Raw genomic sequence first — 24,610 nt, forward strand, 5'->3', positions numbered from 1 at the left:
GTGACAGAAGAAAAATATCCATTTGCTACATGGGAAAACCCAGAAGTCTTCATTGCCATGGGATTAGCTCTCATCTCTAACAGGCAGTAGGAGACAGGCAGGCACTCACAAATTCCTTTAAGGACTTCACAAAAAGGCTTTCAGTAAACAAAGAATCAAAGGTTAATCTTCCAAGCACCAGGACTCTCACATGAAGCCTTTTGATTTTTCCAGCCTCCAATGCCTTCTTGTCCTCCTGAACAATCACCCATCCACAAGTTCAGCACTAGTCAAAGGGCAGTATCCCACAGTTTATAAGTGTTTATTTTTCATGTTATCTAACAAGTACTTATACAGCATTTCTTTTGTGCCATGAACTATTTTAAGGGCCTGATATGTATATAAACTAATGTTATCTGTCTTTTCTATAATCCCAAAATTCCAAGGGGAAAGAGATCAGATTTTAGGCTGTTTCCAGTTCTTCCCAGCAGCTAGCACAGTACTAACAGTGGACATTCAACAATACTCAGGTATGGTAGAGCACCTGCCTAGCATGCACAAGGCCTTGGGTTCAATCTCTAGCACTAAGTGGGGGAAAAAGTAGACTACAGGCAATGTCTTCCTGGTAAGTACTGAAAATTCCAACAGGATAGACTGAGTAAAAATTATGTGCTTGTACATACAATTGAGTCTTGAAAAACATGAGGTTTAGGGGTGCCGACCCCCGACACAGTAGAAAATCTGAGTATAACTTCTGACTTCCCAAGAACTTAACTCAGCCTACCACTGACAGGAAGCCTTACGGATAATATAGTTGATCTATATAGTGTGCTGTATATACAGTATACATGGGGATGAATACACAAGAACAGTGACATCACTTTTAGTACAACATGCAGACTACTGAACAGAGGAACTGCTCACTCAGCAATGATTTAGCACTACACAGTATTAAGCTGGATACTTCCAACCTTGAGATCACGATAGCCACAGGACATGGCTATGAAATCACTGCAGTATATACTATAGTTTTATTACAATTTAATGCTACGCTTTAGGTTTGTTCACATTTCTCCTGCCTACAAATTGCAACACAGTTATGTTTACAATATGCATTTTGATAAATTTGAACATAAAAGACATACTTTATGGTAGTAAATCATTTAAAAATAATTACATATTTTATGCATTCATGACATACTATTTTTAAAATTTATTCAATGATTCTAAGCTACACAGCTCATTCTTTAAGTTTTTTCAAATTGTTGCAAATCTTCCCTCCTTCCTCCCCCGCCCCCCCAAAAAATCCAAGTAAAGTCTGACTGCTGTTCAAGGGTAAATGGTAAGGCCACCGACAGACCTTAAGTCTCCCTCCCTCTCTCTCTCTCTCCCTCTCGGTGTGTATGTGGTGCTGGAGCTAAAACCCAGGACATCACAGGTGCCAGGAAAATGCTCTATCACTGAGCTACACTCCTAGCCTGTCAGCTTCTCATTTCAGTCACAAGTCTTCAGAAAGGGATTTCTGTATGCTGAGTGAAGACATGTGGCAGATATGTTGCCTTCTTCACCTCAGAATTTAAGTTCAACAGAGATATACATGCAAAAGTAAAATACAGTATGATGAGTAGATCCACACATGGCTGACTAGCACTTACACACCTGAAAGTCCAATCTGATGTCCTAAAATGGTCGAGTACAGATGGGTGACGTTTCGCGAGTAGCCTCCAAAGGGTTTGAGTGGGTCCAGGGTTAGGGTGATTGCAACTGAGATGTTAACTGGGCCTGAGTCCTCCAGGGTCTGGGGGGGGCTGGGTGGACGCTTTGGACTGCCCATTGGTCATTGTGCTCTCCGGAGTTGTAGTGTCATTTGAGAGATGCTTTAGTGTTTCGTTTTCTGATACACACAAGTCCAAATCATTAAACCGCAGCAGAAAAGTATTCCAATCCTTCAGTAAAGTAAGATAGAGAGAGAGATGTGAGCAGCCCCGAGTGTCCTACGCAGGGGCACAGTCATCACCCTCAGCGTGGCGCCTGTGACGTGCAGCCAACAGCTGCAAGCACAGCGCAGCACCTCCCCCAGGCACTGGCAGGCAGCGTGGTCTTCCTGCTTGCTACCACATTCCCCACTCAGGAAAATTACTGTGGCCCGAACAGTAAGTACCCTGTGAGACTGAACAAGCTCATTTGAGAAAATGTTTTTTTTAAACCCAGCTTATTAAAGTTTGAAAAAAGATCTAGCTTCAGAATCAAACCTGAAAAAAGGTAGTAAAACAGTAAAAGCATTGATTCAAATTCATTTCACAGTTACAATTATAATTTTTTTAAATAATTCCTCAACAGGTTAGTTCTATATACACGGCTTTCTTTTCCTAGAAGGCATCTGATACTTGCTCCCACTTTAAGAAGAGCACTGAGCGTGTTTTCAGTGTTGAAAACTTCTCTTCCTGTTCTTTTGCTGCTGTTGTTCTTTTGTTTTTTCCCCCAGTTTTTTATGCTAGGAATAGAACCCAGGGCCCTGTGCATGCCAGGCAAGTACTCCACCACTGAGCTACATTCCCAGCTCAAAACGTCTCTTAATATCCTATCCTGCAATCATGCATTGATGACTTAAATCATAATTTGGTTTTTAAAACACACATAGCTAATTATGTCATGGCTAAACAGATGCCAGCAGCTATAAAGAAACCAAAAGGATCCATTTTAAATTTAATAGAAAGCCAGAGAAGAATTCAGAATGAAACAAACAGTAACAACAAACCTAACCTGGACTGTTACTTTTTTTTCCTTGGGGGGTGTGATCTGGATTAGCCACATCCCCAGACCCCTCTTTTTGGAGACAAGGGCTCACGAAGTTGTCCAGGGCCCCACTAAATTGCTGAAGCTGGCTTCAAACTAGAGATCCTCCTGCCTCAGCCTCCCAAGCCACTGGAATTAGAGGCAAACGGTATTAATTTTAAAAGCCATTTGAGTAATCCCCAGGCAGTCAGGGAATCTATATTTACAGCACCAGTACAACTGTATGTGACATTTGCTAAGATAAACAGATAAGTCAAATTTAATATTTCCTAATGCCTACAAAATCAGTGCACATCAGGGTTGAAAAGTGAACATTTTAGTCTTATCCCTTCATATTGAGACACAAAAAACCAAGGCCCACAGCAAATTAGGGACCCTCCAATTCCATAGTTGAAGGTAGAATCAGCATTAAGTTCTGATTTGCAGCCCAAAACTTTTCCTATCCATCACTGTCTTTCCAAGTCCACATTGAACAGCCAGTCAAAGCCAATGCCAGGCTCCACTTTGATTATTAAGAGCTAGTTATCCAGGATACATCCTAACCATTGGCCATGGTTGAATGTTCAACAGGGGTTTAAGCTCTGCAAGGAAGAAATGCCAGGATGCAGCAGAATGTGATTGTGACCAGAATGTTCATTGTCAGCTTTAATGTGATTACAGCAACTTTTAAGGATTCAGTTAGGGCCAGAAAAAAGGAAGAATTGAATCAGTCAATACACACCTTGGCAAGAAACTCTTTGAAAGAGTTCCATAATAAAAATAGCTTACGTGTATTACTTTATGCAGGTAAGACAGTTTGTGCGTGAAGGCAGTCCCCACTGCCAAAATCACCTATGAGCTAGAATGCCACAGAGCACAAGAGAAAGCCACAGTCCCAATTCAAGAGACCTTTCCTCTACAGCACAAGGCACACACTTGCACATTTGGGACAGCAACACTGCCACCCCAATCTCCACCCACGTCCACCAGCAGGCAAAAAGGAAGCAAGGTACAAGAGGAGACACTTGGGGGACCTGCAAGACAGAGCCTGGCCTACCACCCTATCCACTTGTCATTAATCCAGTATTGTATCCACTCATGGATTCAAGAATCACTTCACTTCTATTAAACAAGAATTATTAAATTTGTTATTGTTTTCTAACATCTAAAATACACAACTTTTAAAATCTGCACTACAGGGCTGGGGTTGTGGCTCAGTGAGAGAGCGCTTGCTAGCATGGGCGAGGCACTGGGTTCGAGTCTCAGCACCACATATAAATAAACAAATAAAATAATGCTCCATGGCCAACTAAAAAACATTTTTAAAAAATCTGCACTACATGTGTTTCAACTATGATATGCCTAGATTAAAGATCAGTGCCCCAATAACTTACTTAAATTGTACAAAATGTAAAATCTAGAAGGCAAGTTTATAAATAACTGAAGCTTTCCATGATTAAAAAAGAGATATATATTTGGAAATAAGATCCTATTTTTAAATTTCTTTAGGATCTCTTAGCCAATAAAAAGGCCATCAGAATAGCTGATAAAACACAATAAGTGACTTTGAAATACCAAATGTTCATTTTTCACAAATAGCAATGAGCAACTTAATTATAAATATCAAAGAAGTGAGTTCTCTATAGCTTCTTGAAACAAATCATTTTAAAAACATACTATCCAGGGCTGGGGTTGTGGCTCAGTAGTAGCACACATGCATGGGGCACTGGGTTCGACCCTCAGCACCACACAAATAAATAAAATAAAGGTATTGTGTCCATCTATAACTAAAATTTAAAAAAAAATCTCTAAAACACATCTGTTTTTCTGCTGAAACAGTATATAATTGAAACCAGTAGCATTATTTAAATCAAACAAATATTTCCTAATGAAGTAATGTGGGGGGCGGGCAGGGAGGGAGAAAGAAAAGTCTGAATAAATACCCATGTTTCTTACTAAGAGCAAAAACTCACAACTAAACAAAGGTGAACGAAGAGCCAAAAGGTGTTTCTCCACTCGTCAGCCCAAGGGAAGTCAGAATATACTGTACCTCTGCCATTTCTGGTGACTTAATCTCCTTGATCTTGAAGAAATAGCCCAGGGTCAGGAAAGCTATTGCCATGGCGCTCACGCTGATCATGAAGACCACCAGAGGGGGCCGACTGCTGACATGCAGCTTCAGGCTCTCCAGGGGGCTGGTGCTCAACATTATTCTGACCAGCTCCACCTGAAAGAAAGCCATCATCAGATGTACAGATTGAGTTGCCAAGAAAAGCTGTGATCCTCACTTCTGTTTCCCTCAGTAGTGCCTGGGGTTAAGGGAGACGCTCACAGTTGAACTTGAGAAATGACTGACCAATAAATTCATTCAAGGGGCCAGGACTGTGGATCAGTGGAAAAGCAAATGCTTACTAGCACGTGCAAGGGTCTGAATTCAATCCCCAGCACAATATAAATAATTAATTCAAAAGACGAGGAGGAAAAAGCAGTACATGTTAAGCCATTACCTCACAGTGGTTAGATCTTGAAAGTAAGAATAATCTTTCAGTTTGAATCTTCTAAATGTTGATAGTGAATATCACTACATCCATATTACTTAAGAAAATGTTTAAGTAGGTCACCCTGTACAGAAATCAATTAAAGATATTCTCACTTCCTATCACTGAAAAGCTGAATTTTGTTTATTCAACACTCTATTTTACTGACTACCCTATCACTCATGTGCACCCGTACCTGGTACATAGTAGGTACTCAATACTGACTGGATTTTGTCACTCCCCTGCTTAACACCCTAAGCTTCCCACAAACCCATGATGAAGTCCATGAAAGCACAACATCTGGTCCAGAGCTCGTGACCCAGCAGCCCTGCGGACCTTTCCAACTTCACCACCATGAGCTCCCACCCCCAACAGTGGGCTCTGGCTTGTTAATGTCTGCAAGGAAATCCACTGGGGCTACGATGGGGACTGCACTCCATCTCCATGAAGATGAGCTGGGAGTAATACCTTCCTAACAATGTTATCTACTAGTCCATGAACCTGGCTGGATGCCTCTCCATTTATTTAGGTCTTCATTTCAACAATGTTTTCCATTTTCAAAGTGTGAGCTTACAATTCTTTTGTTTATTCCTAAGCATTTTACTTTGCTTGCAGCTTTTGAGCATGACCTACTTGGTGACCTTCGCGCCTGCCTGGGATGCTTTTCCTAAAAGCTTACATGCGTGCACCATAGCTTCCCGGAACAAGCGTTCCAGACCACCACGACCACCCCCACCACCCCCTGCTCCCCACCATGCTCCACTTCACTCCCTTTCCCCGCTTCAGGGTCATCTGGAGCAACTTCCCCCACTTGTTTATGCTGATCCCTCTTAGCTCTCCTGGAGCAGAGATTCTGCCCTTCTTGTTCAGCGCTTCAGACAGAACAAGAAACAGCAGCTGGCACACAACCAACAAGCAGGAGCGCACAACATTAACACAAAGCAATTTTCTAGAATCTGTACCAGCTTTTAAGTTTTAGAGAAAAAGATATTATCAATGGCCTCTAAGAACTCACAACACACACTTGAGACAAGCCAGGCTGGTGGACTCTCGTCTGCACAAGACCCCTGTGAGATGGAAAATAACACCCCCCCCAATGCAAATTCAGTCCTTAAATTGGCAAGTACCATTATCCAAGCATGTTTTCTGTACTTTTACTGCATGTGTACATGCAAAGATATAATTACTGACATGATTTGAAAATGTGGGGCAATGATACATTGTATGTATCCTCCTGCCCTCCCCCCCTTTTTTTCTGGAACTGACCCACATTCCCAGCCCTTTTGATTTTTTATTTTGAGACAGTGTCTACCCTAAGTTGCTTAAGATCTCATTAAGTTGCTGAGGCTGGCCTGGAACTTGTGATCCTCCTGCCTCAGCCTCCCAAGTCGCTGCAATAACAGGCGTGTGCCAGTCCTCATACATTTCCACTTAACTTTGTTTCTGAGATTTATCTTTTGATCTGCGCTCATCTAGTCCACTGAATGTAACTGAAACACATCTAAATAAAAATGCAGATAGAGATTTATATCTAGACAGATATCTAGATATATAGCCCTAGCTGGGATAGCTCAACTATGAAATAGATAACTGGGCAGAGAGAACTGTCCCAGCTAGATTCTTCCCACCTTTTCAGCCACCAAGGGAACTGCAATGGTACGACAGTGGCTCTGGCTCCAGTCAGTCACAGCGTAGGGTCCATCTTCAACCTGACTTGACATGACCCAGACTGCTCTATAAGCAGGGTGTACCAGGCTACATTCCCCCACCCAGATCCTGCAACTAAAGGCCTTGCTCTATTTCCCAGTATTTGTGATAAGTCTGTTCTGTTATACCACACTGGGCCACAAGGTGGATGCAACATAGTATCTATCATTATAAACTGCATCTAAGAGCAACTCACTTTTTTTTTTGGCGGGGGGGGGGGGGGGGGGGGGGTCCGGGATTAAGCTCAGGGGCACTCAATCACTGAGTCACATCCCCAGTCCTTTTTTGTATTCTATTTAGAGACAGGGTCTCATTGAGTTGCTAAGTTGCTGAGACCTGGTTTGAACTCAAGATCCTCTTGCCTCAGCCTCCTAAACTGCTTTTACAGGCGTGCATCACTGGACCCAGTTATCTCTTCACTTTTTTAATCACCCTTTTGGGTCCATTCAAAAGTGAACTGCCTAAATGGTTTGGTCATTTTCTGCTATTATGTTCTTAACATGTTCTTGATACTGAATCTTTTAACAGTTTTATAGTCTGTGGATTTTCTTTTATATGGTTTATGGTATGACTTCCCAAACAAAAGGTTCTCAACTTTTTAATAGTTTTTAGAGATAATTCACAGACCATACAAATTATCCATTCGAGGTATACAATTCAATGGTTTTCAGTATATTCACAGAATTGGGCAGCCATCATCACAAGTTTATGAACAGATTTTAATTTTCAAACATTTTCATCAATCCCTAAAGAAACCCCACACCCTTTACAGCAACCCCCATTTCCTTTAGCCCTACAGCAACCACTAATGGTGCTCCTCATTGCTCTGGATGTGCTCAAGCAGTCAGACTTCACTTAGAATGTTTTCAAGGTTCATCTGTGTTGTAGTACACATCAGGGCTTTTTTATTCCTTCTAATTGCCAAAAATATTCATTGCATAAGATGTTTTACTTTTAATTGTTTTGTTTATCCATTCATTAGCTGGTAGATATCTGGGTTTCCATTTTTCAGTCACTGTAAATAATCCTATAACGTGTGTGTAGGTTTTTGTGGGGACAGGTTTTCATTTCTCTTAAATATAGACCTTCAAGTACCACTGCAGGGTCTTAAGGTAACTTCAATCTTTTGAGGAACTGCCAGATTTTTTTACAAAGCCGCTACTATTTTGCATTTCCACCAGCAGTGTAAAAGTTTCAATTTCTCTACAATGTTACCAACACTCATTATCTGTTTTTTATTATAATAACAATCCTACTGTACGTGAGGTGGTTTCTCACTGCAATTTGATTTACATTTCCTTGATTGATTTTTTTTTTTTTTTTTTTTTTTTAAGAAACTAGTGTTTATTTTCTGTGACCTTATTTTCATTTTGCTTAGTAAGTGTCTGCAGAATAGCTCAAGACCACTCCGTGGTTGTTCCTACCCACTCAGTAGCCTGAGCAGTGGGAGCTGAGACCAGTCTTCAGTGGCTGACCGGGCACTCCAGTCTTCTGTAGGACACTGCTGGATAGGCACAGAGGGCACCTGCACACCTTCAGACCAGTCTGCAACCTCAGGTTGAGTAGCAGTGAACTCAAGAGCTGGAGCAGTCCGTTCACCCTGAAATTCCTCCTTGGTCACAGCTTTTTCAGCAGCAGCCTGCTCTTCCTTTTCAATCTCTTCAGGATCTCTGCAGAAGCAGAGATCAGGCATGACCTCCCATGAGTGTTCATGGGACACGGAACCCACTTAGGTGGCACCAATCTTGATGCACAGAACTTCTTGGGCCTGCATCCACATCACACCCTCAGAATGAGCTCCCTTACTGTTGCACAGAACAGCAATGTCCACATAGTGCAGAGGAGAGCCTGTCACACAGAGCAATGGCAGGCAGACTGACATAAGATGCTTCTGTAAAAGGCTGGTCAGCCCTGGGATCTGCCAGAAGACGTGGCTCCCATAAGGCTGCCTGGATCTGGTTAGTGAAGGTTCCGGGAGTGAAGTGGCCAGCAACGGGAGTGGCTCCAGTGGCAGCAGCAAACTTGGGCACAGCCTGCTGGCCAGTATTCCTAGAGGATGTGACAAGGACATCAGCAGGGTTTTCTATGACAACAATGGCACGAGCTGCCAGCAGAAGCTTCTCCCAGGTCCCCTTCAGATTTATGATGTAGATGCCATCATGTTCCTTTTGTAGATATATTGTTCCATCTGGAAATCAAGATTGGTGCCACCTAAGTGGGTTCCTGCTGCAAGTGATTTGAGCACATCCTCTTCCTTCATTTGCAGGATGTCAAGGGCTCTGCACATTGTGACAGTTCCCTTAAGTTACGATGGGAATCAAGAACAAGGCCGTATGGACCCCTCCCTGGGTAGTGCGGAGGCATTGATAGTTCTTGACTCTAATGTATTTAAAGTTATCAACTGGGCAGGGGTTGTGGCTCAGTGGTGGAGCACTTGCCTAGCACGTGTTAGGCACTGGATTCGATCCTCAGCACCACATAAAAATAAATATTGTGTTTGTCTACAAAAAAAATAATAAAGTTATCGACCATTTCCATTCATGATTGTGTGAGTTATTTGGGAATCCTTTCCCAATACTATCATTATATTTCATAAAGATTTTAAAATTTTCTTCTACGAATTCTATAGTTCTTTTTACTTTCAGTCTCCCCTCTACTTGGAATTGGGTTTGGAAAGTCTGGAACCAGCTCTCTAGTTTGATCCTGCTTTATTTGGGTGGCCAGTTGCCCAACACACTTACTAAACTGCTCACTCTCTCCTTTGGGTCTACAGCACCACATCTCACGCACGGCAAGCTCCCACGCACACGCAGATCTGTGTCTAGGTGTCTGCTGTTTCTCCTTCATCAGGGCCTTTCTCTCCCCCTACCCTCAAGTACCATGCAGCTTTAAATCCTGCCATCAACTACGAGAAGTCTACCATTTTATTGTTATTCAAAACTGTCCTGGCTAGCTAGGCATGTTGGTAGATGCCTGCTATTCCCAGCAAGTCTGGAGGCTGAGGCAGGAGGATCCCAAGTTCAAGGCCAGATTCAGCAACTTACTGAAACCCTGTCTCAAAATTTAAAACAATAACTAAAAAGGGCTGAGGGTAAAGCTCAGTGGTAAAGCACTGCTGGATTCAATCTCCAGTACCAAAAAACAAAAACAGTTGTCTTAGCTATTCTCAGCTCTTCAATTTCCCCACATGAATTTTAAGTTCCAATTACAAGTTCCCAGAAATTCTTGCTAAGATTTAAGTGGGAATTAAAATAAATATACTAATTTGGGGAATATTTATAACATTGTCATTTCCTAAATTATGAATGTGGTATTTCTCTCCATTATTGGAGTCTACTTTTCTTTTTCAATAATTTTTAAAAACTTTCTCTGGTGGGGGCTGGGCATGTAACTCAGTGGAAGAGCGTATGCTCAGCAGGCCCAAAGCTCTGGGTTCAAACCCCAGCATCACACACAAAAAAAGTGAAAACTTTCTTGAAAGTTCCTATGTATCTTGTCGACAGATTCAAAGATATATTAACTCATCTAGCTATTACTGATGATATCCTCTAGCAATTACATTTTCTATTGTTACTGAGTTCATACAAACAAAATACTTTTATTATTGATCTTGATTCTAGACTGCTGAGTGTTTTGAATTCTAACCAGCCTGTTTGTGGCTTCACTTGAATTTTCTTTTTTTTTTTTTTTTTGGGTGCTGGGGATCGAACCCAGGGCTTTGTGCTTACAAGGCAAGCATGCTATTGACTGAGCTATCTCCCCAGCCCCTGAATTTTCTATACAGATGATCATACCGTTTGCAAACAACAGTTTTTTTCTTCCTTTCCAACCTTTTAACTTTATTTATTTTTCTTTACTAGGACTAGAACCTTCAATGAAATAACAAATAGAAGTGGCAATAATAGGAATTCTTGCCTCAGTCCTGGCTTTACAGAAAAGTTTTATAAAACTTCACTGCTAAGTATGGTATTTGTTTTGTTTCTATTGGAAATTTCTCACCTTCTATTCCAAGTTCACAAATTTTTATTATAAATGTATTTTAATGGACTGGGGTTGTGGCTCAGTGGTAGAGCACATGCCTAGCACATGTGAGGCACTGGGTTAGATTCTCAGCACCACATAAAAAAATAAATAAAGATATCATGTCCATCCACAACTAAAAATATATTTTTTTTAAAATGTTATTTTAATTTAATCTTAATTTTGGTGCAGGGGATTGAACTCACAGCATTTTGCATGTTAAGTATATACTCCAGCAATGAGCTTACACTCCCTAGCCAAGTGCTATATTTTAATGAATACTGCTTCTGCAATTTTCTAAGCAATCAATTTTTCTCCTTTAATCTCTTAATATGAACTGTTTAATCTTTTTCATGTTGACTAATATTTGCACTCTACATAAGTTTGATGTGCTCATTTTTTTTGTTGTGGCTGTTTTTTGCCCTGGCACTGGGGATTAAACCCACAGCCTCGTTCATGAAAAGCACACGCTCTACCACAGAGCTACAATCCCAGCCACTGTTCATGATATTTTAAAACTACACTAATGTTATGTTTCCTAAATTTTATTTTAAATTTTCATATCCATTCATAAGTGAGATAAGAAAATTATAGGCCACTACCATAGCCTGTATTTATTCACTTTCTAGAACAATGTGAGTTACGTACTTCTATATCTTAAGAAATTTGAAAGACGTTGGCCAGAAAATCATCTGAGTCTGTCAAGATTTTGTTTAGTTCAGTATTTTGGTGGGGTCAACCTAACTTAATCACAGTTTTGTTTTGTTTTTCTTTGTTGTGTTAATGGGGATTGAACCCAGGGCCTTGTGCATGCAAGGCAACTGAGTCATATCCCCAGCACTTAATCATGTTTTTTAATGGCTATAAATCTGTTTTCCATTTCTATAGAATCAATTTTGACAAGATACAGTATTCTAACAAATTATCCATTTTACGTTGGCTTTTAGACTTTTTGACAATATCATTTTGTGATTTGTTCAATTTTTAATGTATCTGTAGTTATGTTTTCTTCAGTACATGATTTTCGTGTTCACCTTCTCTTCTTTTCTATAAACCTTTTCAGAGCTTTGTCATATTCATATTTTCAAAGGACCAGTATTTGGTTTTGGAGCTTATATCTGGATCTCTTTTTTGTTTTCTAGTTTCAGTAATTTCTATACTTTTCTTTCCTGCCGTGCTAGGGCCTGAACCTGGGGCCTCAAACACATATACTAGTCAAACATTCTACCACTGAGATGCATCCCCCATTCTATACATTTTTTATTTTTTCTCACCTGCTTTCTTTGGATTTACTCAGTTGAGTTTTTCTAACTCCGTCAATTGAAATCTCAACTCATGTCTTTTGAGTTTTCTTTGCTAACTAAGCATTTCATAATACAAACTGCACTGCATGTCCCTCCTATAGCTGTATTCCTCTCAGCTCTTCTACCAATAACCCAACAGCACACTGTTGCTTTTCTTCCAAAAACATACTTCAGATCCACCCACTTCGCTCATCTTGGACGACAAAGACTAACACCTGTCTCGGTCCTCTGCACCTCTGAGACCTCCATGTCCCAGTTCCCTCCCAACACCTCTGTACTAATGAGCTCCATGTCCAAAGTTAAGCACATCTGCTTTCCTGGCCACCCTGGCTCTTCCAATGTTCTCCATTTCAGTTCAATCCTCAGGAAACGCCCTAGACTTCAGTCTAACATCTGTACCCAAGCCATTCTGAAAACCAACAAGTCTATTTCTTTAACACCTCCTTTCTGTCCCTTGTTTTTTCATTTCCTTCTGCAATCCATCACCTCTTTTTTGACTCTAAAAGTCTCAATTGGATCTCTCTACTACTTGTCAAATAATCCAGCCCCATGCTACTGTCAGAGTGATTTTTCCAAATGCAAATCTAATCATGTTCCTGCCGAAATCTTTCAGAGCTCCAGATGACCACAAGATCAAGTCCATGTGTCTTAGAACGGCAGTCTACGTGAGCTACGGCTTGTCTGCTTCTCAACATCCCTTATTCCACCTGCTTGCAATTCCCAGAACAAACTGGACAAAGGTGTAGCTTGAAGTTTTTAATTCCACTGGTCCTCTCAACTTTCATGAACTACTTTCCTTTCACCCTCTCCCAAGACACAACGGTTCCCTCCTCTACAGAACTTTTCCAGGTCCCTCCCAGCAACCCCTTGGAGAGAAGTGACCATGTTCACTTTTAAGCATCCGCTACACCTGTAAAATTTCTTGCGCAAGCCTGAGGCTTCTGAATGCTGTTGCCTGTTTAAGTTTATATTCCCAACCAAGTTGTCAGCCTCAGGGTGGATGCATCACCTCGTCTCTGCATCTCAGGGTCTAGACATAAGACAGGCAACTGAGAAGGGAAGGTGGGGAAAGGTTATCCGTGAGTACTAAGTTAAATAAGCAAGTGACTACATGTGATAACAATGTATTGTGTATTTCAAAAAACTAAAGGAAAAGATTTTGAAAGTTTTATCATAAATTATGAATGTCTGAAGAGAAAGATTTATCCTGATTTAAACATTACACAAGTATACATGTACTGAATCATATTGCCTCATTAATGTACATAATTTTTATGTTTTTATGTACCAGTTAAAGAAGTAATTAAATTTTAAAAATAGGTAATTAGCCGGATGTGGTGGTGTACATCTGTAATCCCAGCAACTCTGGGCTGAGGCAGCTTCAGCACCTTAGTGAGTTCCTGTCTCAAAATTAAAAAAAAAAAAAAAAAAAAAAAGCTGGGGATAGAGCATCCCTTGCTTAAATCCACAGTACCACAAAATATAATAATATTTTTAAATGAAAATAAAATAAATTAAAAATAGGTTATTAGAGCTTTCGGGGAAGAGCTCTTGCCAAACATGTGCAAGGCACTGGGCTTGAGACCTAATACTGCCCCCTTCAAAAACAAGGAAAGAAAAAAGTCTGATTTTTTTAAAAAAGTGATTTTAAAAACACAGTCAGTTATGGTGGCATAGGCCTATAATCCCAGTGAATCAGGAGGCTGAGACAGGAGGATCACAAGTTCAAGGCCAGCCCCAGTAACTTAGGGAGGCCCTAAGCAACTTAGCAAGACCCTGTCACAAAACAAAACAAAAAAAAAGTGCTGGGGCTGTGACTCAGTGGTTAAGCACCCGTGGGTTAAATTCCCAGTAACCTCCCCCATAAAAAAAGCAAGTTCATTAAATGAATGAATCAACTAAGTCCAGGCTTAAAACAAACTTTTAAAATAAATCTAGAAAAGATTAATTAGGTTAAAATTAACAGGATTGAGAAGCAAAAACACATCAACAGTGTTGATTCAATTTATTTAAAATAAAATATACCAAAACCTGAAAAATAATCCATTCACTACCTGAAGTTCCCATTATGAAACATTCAGGGAAACAAGAGAAAAAAAATACAGAATTAAAACTGGGGGTGTGATTCAGTAGTGCACTTACCAGCATGTGGGAGACCTGATTCCATCCCCACCACCCTGAAAACAAATAAAAAAATTCACTTCTACGCCAGTCACAAAGGTACATGCCTGCAGACCAATCAAAGGGCCTAAGTCAGGGGAGGGACTTGTGCCCAAGGTTTTGAGGCAGTCTAAGCAACATGGCAAGACCTCATCTCACCATTAAAAAGGGGTGAAGATCACTTCTAGAGAGAACCAACAGTCATCACAACCACGTCACATCAAAATCCAAACACTAAAGGTCTGGGGTTGTGGCTCAGTGGTAGAACGCTTGCCTAGCATGTGTGAAGCACTGAGTTCAATCCCCAGCACTACTAAAAAATAAATAAAGGCACTGTGTCCATCTACAACTAACATTTTTTTTTAAAGTTAAACACTGAGCTACATCAACATAAATATACCCAAGCTAGCTAATATTGTCAATGTAAGCCATTTTAATGCTGGGTAATTTCCAGAATAGGCCAACGGTAGTCATTAAACAGGCAAAGCCATTTTCCAATAATACTGTAAGTAGTCCAAAGAGTTTACAAATTTAAAATCCCTTTCTGGGCTGGGGAGATAGCTCAGTCGGTAGAGTGCTTACCTTGCAAGCACAAGGCCCTGGGTTCGATCCCCAGCACCAAACACACACAAAAAAAAACAACAACAAAATCTCTTTCTACCATTCACAGGCATTTTCAAACAAGAAATTAATAAAGGTTAAATAAATTTATTTTCTCTGCAAATAGTTACAAGAAATCTGCTATAAGCTTTGCAATAGTAAATGCTACTTTCAATTAAAGAATAAACTAAGTTCTGTTTGAAGAAAAGAAAGAAGAAAAAGTACTCTTCTGACCCTTTCCCTAAATTCATTCCAACTCCAATTAGAGTCCTGGAACTCACCAGGAAAGAGAGAGAAATGCTCAAAGCTGTGGAGCTGCCCCTGAAAAGTCCAGAGATTCAAGGTTCACAAAACACAGTGCAAAGGCAGTTCAACAAGCACAGAAAGGTGGGACTAAAGTTCACCAACACCTACCACTCAACACCGATGGTTCATACCAGACGGGACTAAAGCCAGTGAAAACACTAAGACTGTCCAAAAGATACCCCAAGGAATCCACAGGTTACAGGAGGAACACAAGTCACTTAACCAGGGGACAGGGGAGGACTGTGTGAACAACCTCTGGAAGCCACCCCGCCATACATATCAACAGAGTCAAATCTGGCACACTTTCACCCCTGCCTTGCTACTTCTAAGAACCCAGCCTATGAAACATCAACAGTTGAAAACAGATGCTTATCTTAAGAGCCTTTAAAGGAGGAAAAGTGGAAACTGGACATTCAACACTAGGAGGGAACTGGTTAAATGAAGTATGATGACTCTGGAGGAGGAAAACAATGCAGCCTTTAAAAACACAGGACCTGCGCTGGGGTTGTGGCTCAGTGGTGGAGCGTTTGCCTAGCACATGTGAAGCACTGGGTTCAATCCTCAGCTCCACATAAAAATAAACAAACAAAAAGAAAGCTATTGTGTCATCTACAACTAAAAAAACCCCTACAGTACCTGAAGTAACATACAGTTGTCCTTTGTCCCTTGCGAGACTGCAGGATCCCACTCTCCCTGGTCACCAAAGAGCAGCAGGGGCTCAAGTTCCTCAGATAAAATGGTGTAGTATTTGCATATAACTTAGCAATACACCTATAAATTTTAAAACATCTCTAGATTATTAATAATGCCTAATAGCCAGTGCTATGCAAACAGTAGTTATACTGTACTGTTTAAGGAATAGTAACATGGAAAAAAAAAAAAAAGTCTGTTATGTGTTCAGATTCTACAAGGAGTGAGGCTATTTTAGGTTTTTGAAGAATGTGTTCCAGAGCAAGCACCCACATGGAAAAAAGGCAACACACTCTCCAACGTGAACACTGGTGGCTCTCTCACTGATGGGACTGCACGTACCTTTCTTCTTCCTTAAAAATTGTAATCATGGGGCTGGGACTGTGGTTCAGTGGTAGAGCACTTGCCTAGCATGCGTGAGGCCCTGGGTTCGATCCTCAGCACCACATAAAAATAAAATAAAGGTATTGTGTCCACCCACAACTAAAACAAAATATTTTTAAAAATTGTAATCACAAATCTACATTCCATCCAAGTAATTTTTTCTTTTTGTGCTACTGGGGATCAAATCCACACATGCTTGGCAAACATGCTACCACTGAGATACAACCCTAGCCTCATTTCTAATAATTTCAACAATAAAATTTATAAATAAGACCATCATTAATTCTGCTGATCCTGTGAGCAGTCAAAATAAAACAAATTTCAATTCCATTCATCTTCTTCATTAATAAAGACAATAAACAGGAAAAAAACAGAACTTTAAATTCAGATGCAGTGGCACATACCTATAATCCCAGCTATTGGGGAGGGTGAGGGATTGAGCATACCAGGCCAGCCTGGGCAACTTGTAAGACCCTGTATCAAAATAAAAAATTTAGCCAGGTAAGGTGGTGCATACCTGTAATCCCAGCAGCTCAGGAGGCTGAGGCAGGAGAATCACAAGTTCAATGCCAGCATCAGCAACTCAGTGAAGCCCTAAGCAACTCAGTGAGACCCTGTCTCTAAATAAAATACAAAATGGGGCTGGGGATGTGGCTCAGTGGTTGAGTTTCCCTGAGTTCAAGCCCCAGTACCCAAAATAATAATAATAATAATAATAATAATAATAATAATAATAATAATAAATAATTTAAAAGGGCTGGGGATGTAGTTCAGTGGCAAAGTGCCTCTGGGTTCAGTCCCCAGCACCCTAAATAATAAATAGGCTGGGAACATAGCTAAGAGTGCCATGAAAATAAATAAATAAATAAACAGAACTTAAAAGAATGATTTCTTTAATCGCCCTAGAAAATAGAAAGCAAGACAGTCTTCCAACCTGTTCTGTTTCCAAGGTAATCCTTAATTCACAGCAATCTGCATTTAGAGGACTTAGGGTGAACTGTACTTTGAGGACTCTGAGAAATCCAAGCACAAAATGAGAAGGAGCATTCGGAGACAGCTTCTCCAGACCAGGAGGCGCTGCAGGTTCCAGGGACAGGAGGCGCATCGTTCTCCTGACAAACATAGGCTCCTCCACTGGAGCAAAGGAGACAAGGAGAGAAGGGTGGTCGTGCACCAGAAGGTGCCCATGATGGGAGGTGTCCTGCAAGGCAGGGAGAAGAGTTCCAGACAAAGGCTACACAGGGAACAACCGCTAAGAATACAAGATTCCTGCACCTCTCCGTTCCTTAAAAGTACTCAGTCGGGGTACAGCACTAGGCTAGCATATAAATGTAAAGCCCTGGATTCAATCCCCACTACTGTACAACACAAAAATAGATATAAACAAAAATAATGAAATAAAATACAAAGTACTCAGGGGAAACTGAGCTCTGCATCTGGCAAGACCCTGGTAACCTCCAAAACTAATAGACTCTGGCAGGAAAGAATTCAATGATGAAAAGTAAGAACAAGTACTCAGGGGAAACTGAGGCAACAGCTAAACTTCATTAGTTCAGGTGAAAGGGTGGGGGGGTAGAGGGCTAATTTTTTAAGTAAGGAGACAAACACAGTTGTGTAGAGGAAGGATAAGCACAAGAGGGGGCCCCCGAGCCACCAGTGGAGAGGATGTCTGCAACCTGCTTGAATACTCCATAGAAAGAAGCACACTCACATTCCTGACACAGGCACAGGAGGCCTCTCAGCTTCCCTTCCTCTCTCCCAAACCCAAGCACTTCCCAGTGGATCACATGGTTACTTGTCAAAGTAACTGTGAACTAGCTTTATTCTAGTTTTAAACTAAAACCCCTGGAGAGGGATTCTAAACTCCCAGACAATATTCCTAGTTTCATATTTATCTATTTGTTTTCATTTAAGACACATTAAACCACTACCTGTGACCCAGAGCAAAAAGTTCACTTCATATGAAAAACAAAACCACCATTCAACCTCAACAAGACTTCCTAGCTCAGGTTGAATGGGAGATTACTTAAAGTTCTCCTATAATCATACCTGAGAGAAGCTGGGAGTTGGGGGCGGAGAGGAGGTCACAGGGAGAAGGCGGGTGAGAGGCAAGTCTGCTGTATAAGCCCATCAAGAAACACACTGGTCTTGTGCTGAGAACAGCAAGAAGCCACTCTGATGTGGGAGAAGGGCTCATTTTCATACAAAAATTAAAATAAGGGGGGGTGTTCACAGCTCAGTAGGGCACTTGCCTAGCACACAGGTGGACCTGGATTTGATAACCAGCACTACACACACACACACACAAGTTTATATTTCTCAAATATCCTACGATATCTGAGACATCTGAAGGACCTCAAAGCCAAGGGTTACAAACTCTGAGCCTAACAAAGAGTAATGGATGTAACAGCAGATCATCCAAGATGTAGCCGACATGAGGGCACTTCTTGGCATCAAAGAAAGCATGTGCCAGCCCAAGCACCAGAGCTGGCAGTAGTGACCCTCCTCCCGTCCTATCACAAAGCAGGAAGTGCAGACAGAACAGACCTTCAAAAGGACGAGTGGGAAGCAAAGAAGACCAAGAACACTCTAAGGTCTCCATTACCTCTGACATGCCAAGTCCAAAGCCTGCGCTGCAGTTCTTGGCCACCCTGCAGAGCACCTGACACCCAGGCCAGTACTCACCTGGACCTTCCCTCCTCCTCATTCTTCAAAAGCTGGTGTTCCAGCTAGGACTTCTGTTCAAGGGCGACACGCTCACTCACATGTCCCACACTCAATCATGCCTATGCTAGGTCTCCTAACTTGCAGATCCAACACCCAGCTTTGGGAACTCTACTTAGATGACCCACAGGCCACTGAACCAACAAGATCAAAACACACAAGTAGATAACAGTTTCCTGCTCCTCCTGAAGGAGAGCCATCTACCAGTACCCCTGTTAGTCATTCTTGATTCACACTCTCGCACAACCAAACAGTTCAAATCCAGGGGCTTCCACCTCTCAAATGACTCTTGAAAGCAGCTCTCCATCCCACTGATGGTGCTTTCCTTAGTCAAACTTAACTCCAAATGCATCCTGCTCATGTCTCTCATCTCCATGTTGCTGTCTGGGCATTCCTCCCACCTCAGACAGTCCCAACACCAAGAAGATGCTTGGTAACACTGGCATTATTGCCTACTTTCATGGAGAGAGGCACTGTTCTAGAGTTTTGCACATATTCTATAGGATTCTTAAATCATCTGCATTTTAGAAATGAGGAAATGAAGGCATCAGGGGTTTGCTCATTTGTTCAATGTCACCTAGTAAGTGAACCTGGATTAAAATCCACTTGGCCCCTAGAGTTCATGCTTTAACCGTGAAGTTCTACCACTGCCTCATAAAAACAACAGGTTTGAATGAAGAGTCAACCTTATCCAGTGACATGAAGACTAAAAGCAGTCACACAATTTTGAAATCAAGACATCATAATAATGTAAACAAACCCCTTTCATTAGAATGACAGAGGCAGAAAACAGATTACCAAGGGCTAAGGAGAGAGAAAATAGCATTCCTAATAACTACCACTTAAAATATGCCACATACCAGACACCATTCCAAGTGCTTTACATACAATTTTTTTAATCTTCCCAACATTGCTAGGTAGACATTATTATGGTTGAGTAATTTGTACAAGGTCACACTACAAATAAACAGCAGAGATGGATTCTGACTTGCCGTCCAACCACAAAAACTGTGCCACCAATCACAACACCAGGATTGGTAAGAGTTTCAAGTCAAATGCCCAAATGAAAAACAAACCAATTTCACATGTCATGGACACACACAGTATACTGTAGCCACTGACTTCAATAAAAGTGCAATTAAATAAACTGTTTATGAAGTGTGAAATGTTCCATCAAGGCATCCCCTACCTCATCAGAGCATAAAGCAAAGACGACCAGAACTCTCTTCTGCCAATGGTTTCTTATGTCTTACTCAGATACAACTTGTAAACTCATGATAATTCAAAATGATCAAAAAAGAAATTATAACAAGGCATAAAGCTAAAATTTTGGGGCTAAATGTGCAACTTATACAACAGTAGTCTCATAAAGACAAAATGAAAGGACATAGGCTGATACAGTAACAGTCTACAATCACTTATTTTCAAATTTTAAATTTTAGCTTGATTTTTACTCACAATTAATGTTCTTATTATTCCATTTTCAAATACATAACATTAAACTATGGCAATTTCCAACATGCCCTTCTCTCTTTAAAAAACTAAATTCACCACAGTTTCAAGACTAAAAAATAATTTGTTTGTTTTTAACTAGCTGACCATTGTAAACAAAATTACAAGTACTCCTGTATTAAAATTTAATGTTCTGGGGCTTAATTAATGGATATTTGAGAAAATAAGTCATGGGCTGGGGTTGTGGCTCAGTGGTAGAGTACTTGCATGTGTGAGGCATTGGGTTCCATCCTTAGCACCGCATGTAAATAAAGAAATAAATGTCCATCAATGACTAAAAAAAAATATAAAAAAAAGAAATCCTTAAAAAAAAAAAAAAAAAAAAGTCATGAGAGATGCTGAGATTAGATGAACGCTCCAGACTCAATATAAAATCTTGTAACATTAAAACTCAATGCAAATATCAGGAAATGCTTTGAAAACAGTACTCACAGCCAAAGAGCACAAAAGCCCAGTGGGTAAATAACCATACTTCACAGACTGCCATGTGGCTCCAGGATTACAGTGAGGTACAAAATTACACACACACAGTGCTACAGATCTTTGTAAAGCTTGATTTCCATCTGGGAAAGACAAGTTAATCCAAGTTTGTCCAAATAAACCCCACAGAATATCCAGTTTGCTAAGAACTCTCTTTTCTTAATTTCAATTTTCAATTTAACTGAAATATCAAGGGTTTAAAGAACAAAAGTTAAATCCCCTCTTATAGGTAAGCATGTAAATACTGAAAACATTCCACAGACCACCACCACTCCTGCGGTATGTTATACTGTGAACCCTTGCAGGACCACTTTTTCAGATGCTTGAAATGATGAAGAGCTAGAACAAGGAGTGGAGAAGGAAGGAGAGTCAAAAAGCAGCATGAAACAGTGAAAGCGGTGCATTCCTGAGCATGTTCAAAGATGCGACTGAAGCCAGTGAGATCCTGAGATCAATCGTCCCAAAGAAACACCACGGTATTCTGTTTGAATGGCTTCAAAAGTTCTTCAACAACACCGGGTAAGAGAAACAAATAGCCTCTCTTTGAAGTGGACAAGACATCATTAAAAACACTCAGGAACCGGGGGCAGTGGCACACATCTTTAATCCCAGCAGCATGGGAGGCTGAGGTAGGAGGATCCCAAGTTCAAAGTCAGTCTTAGCAATTCAGTAACACCCTCAGCAACTTGGTGAGGCTGTCTCAAAATAAAAATAAAAAGGCCTGGATGTGGCTCAGTGGTTAAGTGCCCCCCACCTCCCTCCTCCCCCCCAAAAAAAGAAAGAAAAGAAAAAGAAAAACTCAGAAGACAACTAAAGAACTTGTTTGTCATCTGGCCATAGCTGCTGAGACCATACTAGACCCCTGCTCCTGCAAACCACTTCCGAGCACTGAAACAACTCGCAGACACCAAATTTAATTTCCCAATGGTTAATACCACACAGGAATGACAATCAGCATCTCTTTCACTGTCCTCAAAATAAGCTAAGCACTGTTTTTTGCCACAGACTTCCTACTAGAATAAGAAAGACTCACCGAATAAAACAATTCTTTAGAACCAAGAAATCAACCTGAAACCAGCTGGGTAGTTAGTATTTGCTTTTGCCTCTAACATTTAACCCTAACCAGCTGCCTGTTAATACTTCGAGGGACCTACTGCCCAACTACCCAGTCTGGGTGCTCTATCACCAACTAACCCTGGCTTTTCCATTTTCCCAGCTGATTCTCAATGAACCAAATCCTCCTGATCTTCCTAGGTCCACTTCAAAGGTCACTTCTATGAAGCTTTTTCTGAAGCTAACCCTAACAAAATCCCTAACAGCAGTTACAGTCCTATGCTAATTCAGTCCCGCCACGTTTTAGTTTACTGCTTCCTTGCAGGCAGAAACGGTATTTACATCCCACTCGCTCCTCCATAGAGCACCTGCGGCTAGAGCCCAAAATAATCAGCATCTGGTGACCTTAGTACCACGATGCTCCAGCCCTGATTCCAGTCCACCTGGACCAGGCCACAGAAATTCTACCAGCACCTTTACTATAACCTCAGCACAGCATCTCCTCACTCCTGGGAGTACACCAATTCCGAGTCAAGAAGAGAGTCTCCGGTATGCAATAGCACTACTTCTTTCCAGATTCCTTAGACGAGCAAGTAGAAAGTACCCTTGCCCGCTAAGCACTGACGGTGCATTCATCTACAAACGGCATTCAGAGCCCAGAACCCGAGCTGACCGACAGGGGACACTACAGGTGCAAATGGCATTCAGAGCCCAGAACCCGAGCTGACCGACAGGGGACACTACAGGTGCAAATGGCATTCAGAGCCCAGAACCCGAGCTGACCGACAGGGGACACTACAGGTGCAAAGCAACGCGTCGAGGAGTCACGGCGGCCCGGGGCATTCTCCTCCCACTGCCTCCCAGGCCGAGCCCCAGTCTCCGCAGGCAAGCTCCGGGGCGGCTTCCCACTGGTCGCCGGCGAGGGCCGTCATCTGCCAGCGAAGATCCGCTCCAACCAAGGGCCTCGGCAGCTGCCAGGGCGGCTGGAGCAGCACGGCAGGCTGGCCGTGCTCCCGAGGGGGCCCGTCCAGGAAGCGCGACTGTCTGCCTCCCGGACGGACGCGCAGGAGCGGAGACGCGAGGCCACACACACCAAGCCCGCCCCTCCTGCGCGCCGGGTGCAGCCCGCACACCGAGCACCGCCCGCACCGGAGCCAGGCCCGCCAGCGCCCGGGGCCCGGCCCTCGCTCCCGCCCCGGCTCGGCCCGCCCGGCCTCCCGCCTCCGGGTTCAGCCGAGTTCGCCCTTTCCGGCCTCCCGGCCTCGCTCCGGGCCCTCCTCGTCTCCCTCTCCGGCCTCCCGGTCTTCCTCCCAGTCCTCCCTACTCCCCAGCCTCCCTCCCGGCCCTCCCGGCTCACCCTCCCGCGGGCCGGCGGCTGGGCGGGCGCCCCGGCCGCGCGGGGCTCACAGGCGGCAGCGCGCGGCGGGCCCGCGGTCTCCCGGCACCATTCTCCCCGCCGCGCCGCGAGGACCAGAGCCCACCGGCTCCCGCCGCCGCAGTCGGCTCCTCACGGGCTCCGGCCGCCGCGGTTTCCGGGTGAAAAACACCCACGCCACCGCCAGCGCTGCGTGACCCCTGACGCCGGCGTGGACGGCGGCGCGGCCGGGACAAGCTTCCTCCAATCGTAGGCCGGAGTCCCGCCTCCCGGCAGGGCGTGCCGGTGAAGGCCTGCGTGGCGAAAGCTCGTGGATCCGCGCAAGGGCGTGGCGCGCGTGCGCGGTACGTCGGCGTGCTGTGCGCAAAGGTGTGCGCGCCGCACGTAGCGGCTGGGTTCCTGCGGGCCTTTGGAGTGTGCGATGCGTGACGGTGGGGAGGACAGACAGGGCGTGCGCGTCGGCGCGTTGGTGACCGCGGGGGTGCGGGCGCCCGCGTGCGGCGCGTCTCTGTGCTCGCGGGTTGATCTCTGCCGGTGGAGGGATGATTGGGGGCCGGGTGCAGTCAGTGAGCGCCTCCCACGCGCGAAGCCTGGACGAGGTTCCCGGCACCGCCACAAAAAGATGGGCGGGGTATCGTTCTGTGCAGATTCTCCAGCACACCCAGATACACACGTCCTGCGCGAGAATGCAGCGCCGTCGTAGTCATTGAAAATCGGGGGAAATAAAAGGTGCCCGTGAGTGACAAGTAAGAACAGACTTGGTCTGTGCACGTATAATCGAGCAGAAAAGAGCAGTGAAAATCCTTGAATAAAGTTCATGCGCCGAGGAGTGGATCTCAGGATGTACCACTGGAGGAGAGCAAATCACAAGGTGATACGGTGCAGCATGATCCCCGTTCCTGAGGTTCTACACTGTGCAACATCGTTTAGAGATGCCTACAGAAGGGGCGGAATCAGCAAAAAGCATGAGCATAAGATGCACAGACTTCATGTTAGGTCTTAAG

At 42.9% G+C, this 24,610-nt stretch overlaps 1 protein-coding gene across 1 annotated transcript in view; it reads right to left on the reverse strand.

Moving 5' to 3' along the window:
- Positions 1 to 23,828, reverse strand: part of TMEM248 (transmembrane protein 248) — a 30,394-nt gene extending 6,566 nt beyond the window's left edge. Inside the window, 4 exon segments of the mRNA XM_079120220.1 lie at positions 1,639 to 1,786; positions 1,788 to 1,925; positions 4,805 to 4,981; positions 23,589 to 23,828. Coding sequence (XP_078976346.1) covers positions 1,639 to 1,786; positions 1,788 to 1,925; positions 4,805 to 4,963 — 445 coding nt within the window. The 5' untranslated portion in view covers positions 4,964 to 4,981; positions 23,589 to 23,828.
- Between the last annotated feature and the right edge of the window lie 782 nt (positions 23,829 to 24,610).

This window comes from Sciurus vulgaris (assembly GCF_902686455.1).
Source record: "Sciurus vulgaris genome assembly, chromosome: 18".
Lineage (NCBI taxonomy): Eukaryota > Metazoa > Chordata > Mammalia > Rodentia > Sciuridae > Sciurus > Sciurus vulgaris.